This window comes from Anoplophora glabripennis, unplaced genomic scaffold (assembly GCF_000390285.2).
Source record: "Anoplophora glabripennis isolate ALB-LARVAE unplaced genomic scaffold, Agla_2.0 scaffold155, whole genome shotgun sequence".
NCBI lineage: Eukaryota > Metazoa > Arthropoda > Insecta > Coleoptera > Cerambycidae > Anoplophora > Anoplophora glabripennis.
In genome coordinates this window covers 728,188-737,052 of record NW_019416721.1, presented here as the reverse complement: position 1 = coordinate 737,052, position 8,865 = coordinate 728,188, and the positions used below count along the sequence as shown (strand labels likewise).

At 33.5% G+C, this 8,865-nt stretch overlaps 1 protein-coding gene across 1 annotated transcript in view; it reads right to left on the bottom strand.

Annotated features, from left to right (window-relative positions):
• LOC108915201 (arrestin domain-containing protein 3-like) overlaps positions 1-8,154 on the bottom strand; it is a 13,926-nt gene extending 5,772 nt beyond the window's left edge. The window contains exons 1-3 of the mRNA XM_023455305.1: positions 8,046-8,154; positions 6,881-7,093; positions 1,286-1,494 (exon numbers count right to left, since the gene is read on the bottom strand). Of these exons, the coding sequence (XP_023311073.1) occupies positions 1,286-1,494; positions 6,881-7,093; positions 8,046-8,154 (531 nt within the window). The remainder of the gene's footprint in view (positions 1-1,285; positions 1,495-6,880; positions 7,094-8,045) is intronic.
• Positions 8,155-8,865: the final 711 nt, after the last annotated feature.

The following is an 8,865-nucleotide window of genomic DNA, read 5'->3' as shown; positions in this document are numbered from 1 at the left end:
ACGATTATAAGTATAAAAAGGTACCTCTTATAATAAAACAAAATCGTATACGATATATAATACAGAAAACAAAAATTAATATAAAACGTTTAGTAAATCACCAATTCACTATCAAGTAAATTTATCTAATCACTTCATATCTATTTAAAACTGGCCAAGTCTTTGTAGAATTAAATATTAATAGTAGAGAAAATTAATAAGTATTAAACAAGAAGTTATTACTACAGTGTATTAAGATATGCAACCAGTATTGCATGAAATTTAAGTTAATGAGATTAGTAATATAACTTCTTGTATAAGGCTTTATAAACATTGTAAAATACTTCAAAATATATTTACTAGTGTGTTTAAGAGGGTAGAGTGACAAATTTTGACATAAAAAAAAAAATTTTTTAATAAATACATTTATTACTAAACCTTTTGTTTTTGTAGCTGTGCTTGGTGTGGTTTCTTGCTAGAACATAGAACCGACTACGGAGATAGAGTCTAGAGCTAGATAGGGCAAAGATAGACAATACACAATACACCAATCCACTCAACATTAATATCAAAACTAACAAAATTTATTTTGGCGCTAACATATAAAACCATACACACATACAATCATAACAATATATATATGTGTGTGTGTGTGTGTAAGTTATAGGTATAATGTAGTTAATGTGTTTTAGGCTTAGTCAGATACATGTATATTGAATGGTGTATTAGGGTCAACCTATTTCAATAAACAGATGTATTATTATATAATAAAAGGAAAAGGTGGAGGAGTGGGGGAAAATTGGTCAAAAATTACCAGGATGAACCTCCATAAGAAAATACATGGGATTTTGGCGCCGTACTAATATAGCCTATCTACTTATTTTTTTCCATTAATTATTCAGTTTGTAGGCTGTTTCATATCTATAATGACTGGACTATAATAATAAAAACTCATTCAACTTCAATTATAAAACATAGTGATAACGTTGACAATATTAAAAATATTAAATTGTAATAACCTAACAATCGAAAACAACATTGTTTTTATTAACAAGTAAATAATACCTACTTGTTAATAATTAAAATGTAGAAAAAATATCTAATTCATTGATGTGTCTTAAGTAAAACGCTCTGTTTATTCGTTGTCGTACACTGCGGGTCTACGGTCAGGAGGGGTCCGAAAAGAGGCCTAAATATATATTAAACTTTTTTTTAATCGCGTATTCTTATTCTACACAATTTTCCCTGTCTTCCCTTAAAATTATTGACATTATGACTGTATCACCCTGTATAACTGTTAACTTACCAACTGGAGTTTATCTTTTATCAGATTAAAGTTTACAGGGGACGCTACAGTGATCTGCATCGAATCAGTGAAGTCAAATTTGAAAGGAATGTCAACTTTAACTTTAAGAGTAAAGGTTACTCCTCCATAATGTCCTTGGTACGTGCTGGGAAGGTGGTGAGATAGTTGGAAGGTAAAAGGGTACTCGTGTCTACCAGATCCTATTTGACCTGCACACATATGAAGTGTTTACTAATCTTGTTATTTTAAGAACCAAACTATTAAGTTCATTGCTTTGATCAAAACTACAGGTTGTTTATGTTCATATTCAATAGGGTTGTTCATATAAAAACAAACCATATACAAATTTTTATTGATACAAAGATTTTATATAAAAGAGCCTGCTTGTATAATAAAATTTTAAATATATGACAAATTAGCGGTAGAAATCATTTATGAATTTTTGCGCTACTTAAAAACTAGTCTGACGTCATAAGGGGCAATTGAACAGGAAGCTAGTAGCGATCGCATAATTTTGAAGAAGAAAATATGTCAAAATTATCCATTTTTTAAACAAAAGTGACACTAGTGACAGCAGTCTATCAATTAAGAGTATTTGTGGTAGTTATTATTAATTTCCTTATTGTAATGGGTTCAACAAAATTTAAGTGGTGTTTTGTTCCACATTCCACATAGCCAATTGCATTATCTCCATAAGACTCCCGAATTGCACTATAAATTTCCATAAATAAATAGGTATTTTATATACACAATAAAATCATTTATTAAATATGTTGATCCTCTGATTTCGCCAGTATTAAAACGCTCGTTTCTTTCTAAAAATTCAATTCATGATCATAAAAATATCAATTTTCGGTAAGATTTGCGAAGTAGCTTTCACAAATCCAGTTTCACACATTCTGCTTTAATTATAAGGGAAGATATTAAATGATTATTACTAAATAATAATTTTACTTAATAAAGGAAATCGAAGATTAAGGAAAATAACTCATAGACTTGACAATATTGTATACAAGTGTTACTGACAGACTGACACTACTGACAGTATTGACAGAGGGTATTCTTCCAATTTGTTTCCTATACGCAATCATTTATACATAATTTCACTACAAGGTGCCCCTTATGACGTCACAACCGTTTTGGAATGTTATTAAAAAAATCAGTTTTAAATAATTATTTTAAAATTGTTCTGACGCATTTTTCAATGTTTAATTGTGTATACACACTATAGTACGATCGTATTCGATGCAAAGTAATAAATCATTGCCTGCCAAGGGAATCAGTGCAACACATTTTATAGGGGGTTTTGGAAATTGAATAATTTCTTTATGTATTATGGATTAACAGTTATATATTTATGAAGGACAAAATGAAAAACAAAGGCATCTCCTTCGCACATTGGGCGGCAGGACAACAATACATTTATTACTCCCTTCATTATCCCTCATATGACTTGTGTCTTGTGTTTTTTGCGGCGGCGCGCGTGCCGGCCTGGCGTGGTCAGTTTCGTTTCGGTTGTATTGGTGCTGCGTGTTTCTCGCTCGCGATATTTGTGAGGTTATAACTGTTATAAGTGCAATTATATTTCTTTCGGGCTATATGTGTGTTTCGCGCTATTATTTGAGAATTTGTGAGTGAAATCATATTTCTTGTGCTCCGTAACAAAAGTGTTTTTAGTGTTTTATTTGTGTGCTGTGTGTGTGTTTCGGGCTGTTGTTTGTGAATCGTGAATGCTATTATATTTTCTGTGCTAGTGAAGTGAAGTTTTTTGTATTATTATTGCTCTGTTGTCGTTATATGGATAAATGGAGGCGGTGCCTGGATGTTCGCGAGCCGGATGTACTGCTGTGGGTACAAAAAAATCTATATTAAGTTACAGAGAAAAAACGATAATATTAAATGTCTATAACCCTTTAGAAAAGGATCATCCCATGAAACTGAAGACTGGTTTGGTGGAAATGTGTTCTAGATATACTGGAGTAAGCGAATTATCTGTTTTCAAAATTTTAAGAGAGAAGAAAATTGAAGGAGACGTTAAGAAACCTAAAAAAGGGGGTGCAAAGAAGAAATTAATATTAAATGAAGATGAGAAAAATGCAGTTTGGCGTACAGTACATAAATCATAGAATTTATATTTTGTTTATAATTTGTTAACATTTCTTGTTTGATAGAAAAATAACTTATTTTGTTGAGATTGGTAGAGAATTGTTGTTAGTGTTTTCATTTGATAGAATCATATCATAGGATTTATATTTTGTTTTCATTCTGTAAATATTTATAGTATATCTGTTATACAAGGTTTTTGCTTTGAAACTTCGTTCTCCTTATAAAAAAAAGAATCGTAATGGGGTGCGATGAAGAGATCAGTTCACGTCTGGAACCCTGTTCCTACAAAAATCCCTTTATTCTCATAAACTATTTGTTTTAAATGTAATTTATTATAAATCCAATTCGTTATTTAAATTCCACATATGTACTACATTTCACCTCTGTACGCGCCACTGTTTATTGTTCCCTGCTCTACGATCAAGCTCGCCAGGTTAGTATTTGACGTATAACCGACCACTTCGTACACTCGATGCACCTGGCCGACTACAGCTAGTACCAGAACACAGTGCGTATGCGGCGGTATTTCAGATTTTACATTCAATTTCATTTTAAATTTGAAACGGTTCATCTTACGCCTCCTAAAAATGATGACACGATTTTCCTTTGATAAAAGACCGACAATTTTTTGCTCTACTTTGCATCGTATACGATCGTACTATAGTTAGCACGTGTAGAATTATCTACTTTTTGAAATTGGTCAACAACCCTATTATTATTATTAAATGTACGTATTATTTCAAAATAATACAGTTACCTAATTGTTCAAGGTTTTTTTATTAAGTATAGAACACATGCTTTAATTTTTTCTTACAGGTACATCAAAAATTAATAAACGCCCATCTTTGCATTGATATTGTAATATATTGAAAGGTAGGTATTTCATTGCATAGTACTGTATAAATTAATAAAAAACTAAACATGTAACTTTTCCTTTGTGAGATTATGTTTTATAATTGTTACAGTGTTTCATTTGTTTACAAGATTTGTTCATAATATACAGGGTGTATCACGAAGAGGGCCCAGTAGGATTATCTTAAAAAGTAGTCAAAATTGAAATCTGAAAATTTGTATACAAGGGTGTATCAATCAAGATCTATTCTATGAAAATAGTGTCAACTTTCTCACACTTCCGGTTATGCCAGAAGTCATCATCAACTCTGTTATTTCAAATGGAACACTCTGTCTATTTTAGCATTTTTAATTCTACGGTAAATTCTAACAGAAAAGAGACTCGTATTCATAAGTTCTGTAGAAATAGAAAAAATTTAACATCGTCGATTACAGCGTTCTCTATCACGATTCTAAAAAAATGTTTTAGACAATTCCTACGTACTTTTAATCGTTGAATCCGAATCCGAATCTGCAATGAAAAATAGGGGTTCCGATTTAAGATTTCAAAGTTATCCCCCGTTATTAACAATTCTTTTCAACTCTAGGCATGCACTGCGTTATTTTTAACTTAACAAGTAGTGTATATCTTTAGTTTACCTCCTCCATGTAGGGAATTTTCTTCGTGAAGAAATGTCTCATGTCCTTTGTAATGGATTTGACTATCTCCGTCAGGCTCTGTCCAGGCATTGCGCTCTTCTCCCTTCAACTTCAGCATTATACCTAAAGTTACTTACTATAATCGCAGACAGATGCGTAATAGTAATTAAGGTATGGGGGTGCTATTAGGATAATAACGCACAGAGGCACATCATTATCCTATAACACCCTTGTTGCCTTCAACGTTTAATGTCCTGCTAGTCTGTTATTAATTCGGAAAATATTACCCGTTGACTACGGGTTTTATCTCCGCATTCAATCATAATTAAAATTGTAATTCTCTGTTTTTCGCTTAAACGGTAAACCATTTTTCAAAATAATTTAACAACGAATGAATTGGAACTAAAACGATTCACTTATACCTAAGGTGAATTTTATGTGTTTATCGAAAAAGAAAGCTTTAAAATAAGTAGAAAAAGATTAATAAAGAGTAGGTACGTTTTTTTAAGTACAGAAGATACTTTGATTGTTTGAAATAGTAGTCAGTACGACATAAAAGACAATTTTAAACATTTTTCTGTTACAAAAAAGTAGGTAAAACCTTATCGCCGAAATAGTCTTTAGATAGGTTATACTATAAATAGAGAGCGTCCTATTAAAAAAAAAACGTTAATATTATGTCTGTCAAACAAGGCTAAAAAAAAAAATAGAAAATATTGGCAGAAAAGTGACAATTTCTATTTACTAATTGACCTGTTTCATAGATTTTTTAAAATCTGAACTGCAAAAAATATGAATTATTTTGGGACAGTGTATATGAGAAAACAAAATATAAAGCGGGATTGTTATTTCTGTGACGGACATAGCCAATTTAGTATGTAATGAAAGTAGGTAATAATAACAGGTCAACATTTGATCTAAGAATAATCACCTGACCTGATCAGGGTACTTATAGGTTTTCTGGATCGCTGATTCCGAATGGTCTTCCAAAAATGGTCTAAAAAAGCTGAAAAAATTCATACGTATGTTTTTGGGGTAACCGAGTTCAAAGCCTATTTCTATTCAAAGACATCTAAAGGTCGTATCAAGGTCATTTGGAGGTCAAATCGAGAAATTTGGTCTAAAAAATCTGAGAAAATTTATACGTAAGTTTTTGGAGTAGCCGAGTTAAAATCTGCTGTCAGTTTCACCTCTGAAGGACATCTGAAGGTCATATGAAGGTCATATCAAGGTCATTTGAAGGTCAATCGAGAGTGTCTACGCCTCGCCTTGTGGTTGGATTTTTGTTGAAATAGTTTTTTGGGGTCCCCGGCTAGTGAGACTCTTGGGAAGGCGTAGAACGTTGTAATGTTGAGAACACTAATTAATATTTGACGAACTTATTAGCTTTCTTTTGTTTTATGCGAATTCTTTTTTGGGTTGAGACTTTTTGTAAAAAAGTCACAAAAACTTTCGTAGAATAAATAAAAGTCGGATTTATGGATTTAATGTGGCCCGAGATTCAGTTGTCGATTCGTTTGGTGGAGCGCGGTGTAATGTGGCTGACTAAAACAACTAAAGATTCGAAAACTCAAAAATAAATGCAACTGCCGAACTAGTGCTATAATTGCTACTACTGCTGTATGACGACCGCGAGGTGGTCTAATTAATTTTGGTCGGACGGGGGACTGAACGCCGTTCGCCGCTGCCTGCGACGTTCTGTAGGGCCCCCTGCACGGAGCGATTTGTGCTCGTTTTACATTAGAATTAATGTAAAATCCTTGGTTCGGTGACACCTCCCTCCTTTGTGCGAATCGACTTTACTGATTGTTGGGCCTGGTTTTATTGGAGACTAAGAAATGTTATGCTTACATGAAAAATGACAAATAAATGTGCACGCAGTGCGGAAAATGAATGTTTACAAAATGCTACTATATAAAAATAAATGTTGTAATGGGGTAAAATATGCAGTCTGTTTTCTGTCTCTGGGAAATGTTTGTCACTTTCACCCGCGAATACCGCTAGGGTATTTGTCACTTGGTTCGTTCGAATTCACACTCGCGACACTTCCCGCACTCGAGTCCACGGTTGACGTGGCTGCTCGGCCGCTGGGACTGCTGCTGGCGTCTGGCTCGGGAGACGGGAACTGGGCGGCCGACTCCGGGTCTGCGGCATCGTGGTTGCTCTGGGACTGGTGATGTTTTGGCTGAACTTGGGCAGCTGGCACGGCGACTNAAAAGACCGACAACTTTTTGCTCTACTTTGCATCGAATACGATCCTACTATACAGAATGTATAAATGTACTACAGAAATATGAATCTGTATATTAATGAGTATAACAACCTTCAAACAATGAAAACGTCCACATGACCTCAAAATTTCCTTTAAGTGACCTTGCAGGATAAAATAAGAAGAAATCTAATGATTCCAAAAACATAAATACACTTTCATTTTTAAAAGAAAATCTTCTTAATTTATCTTTTAAATGAACATTAAATTGACCTTGGATTGATGAAAAAATAACCTTGAAATGATCTTTAGACGTTTTAAGATTACATCACAATATAGCTCAGAAAACTCATAAACATAAATAATTTTTTCCAAATTTTTCTTCGTTTGACCTTCTAATGATTTTGAAATGATCTTCATATGTTCGTAACGGTAAAAGTAATATTGAATTTAAACTCAGAAACCCTAAAAATATACGTATAAATTTTTTCAGATTTTTTTATACCAATTTTCTCGATTAGACTTTCAAATGACCTTCATATGACCTTCAGATGTCCTTCAGGGGTAAAACTGACAGCGGATTTTAATTCAGCTACTCCAAAAACATACGTATAAATTTTCTCAGATTTTTTGAACCATATTTCTCGATTTGACCTCCAAATGACCTTGATACGACCTTTAGATGTCTTTGAATAGTAAAAATAGCATCGGCTTTGAACTCGGCTACCCCAAAAACATACGTATGAATTTTTTCAGATTTTTTAGACCATTTTTGGCTATTTGACCTTCAAATGACCTTAAACATGGCGTGGTGGAGCTTAGCCAACCTCGGATTCGGAATCAGCGATCCAAAAAGCCTATAAGTACCCTGGTCAGGTCCGGTGATTATTCTTAGATCATATGTTGACCTGTGTAATCTACCAAAATTTGTTTATATTTTAAATGGATATTTACCTCTGATATTTTTCGAAGTGTTGAATGAACAAATCACTTTCCCTATTATAGGATCGCCCGGATAGTACTGTCCCTCGTAGTTGTCCAGTCGGATGATACAATTCGACATCTTGTAAACACTGGAAAGTCTGTAAACAGTCGCACACAGAAATGTGTAAATCGTAAAATAGGTCAAGAATAACCGCAAACGAAAGATCGCTAATATACCTGAAATTGTATCAGATCTATTTAAAAATTTACTTACAAAAATCCACAGGCAAAGCATAAAATTAAAAGAAAAAATAAAATCACTGGAAACACTGCTTTTATGAAGACATTTTGTAAGAAGAATAAAAACATGGCAGAGTTTATTTAGACATACCGGTCTGGTCAGGTAATTCTTTCGTATAGACTAAGTAAATTTCACGCATCTCCCCTATCAACTTCGGGTGGAAGGGGTCGGACATGACATATATCATCGAGGCTGCGACTCGGACTCTCGCAATTGGTTGACTGTGGGAGCGCACGTGCCCCGTTGCATTTTTTGTGAACCGATTATTATTCCACTCAGACTTTTGGTAAGAAGTAAACGGAATATTACAAAATAAAAATGGTGTACAGTGTCGAACAAAAAATTTATAACGAGCGTTCAAATAAAAACGTGGTCGAAGTTGGCTCTGACACATTGGACGTAGGGAGTAGCTTATAGCGACCAACTTAACCTCATTTCTCAACGAGCTGTATAGCAGCTGTCAGTTTCAATAACGTTAATGACTATATAACTTTATTTTAAAGAATAATCGTGATAACAATAACAAACAATTAAAGGAGCTGCGGAAAG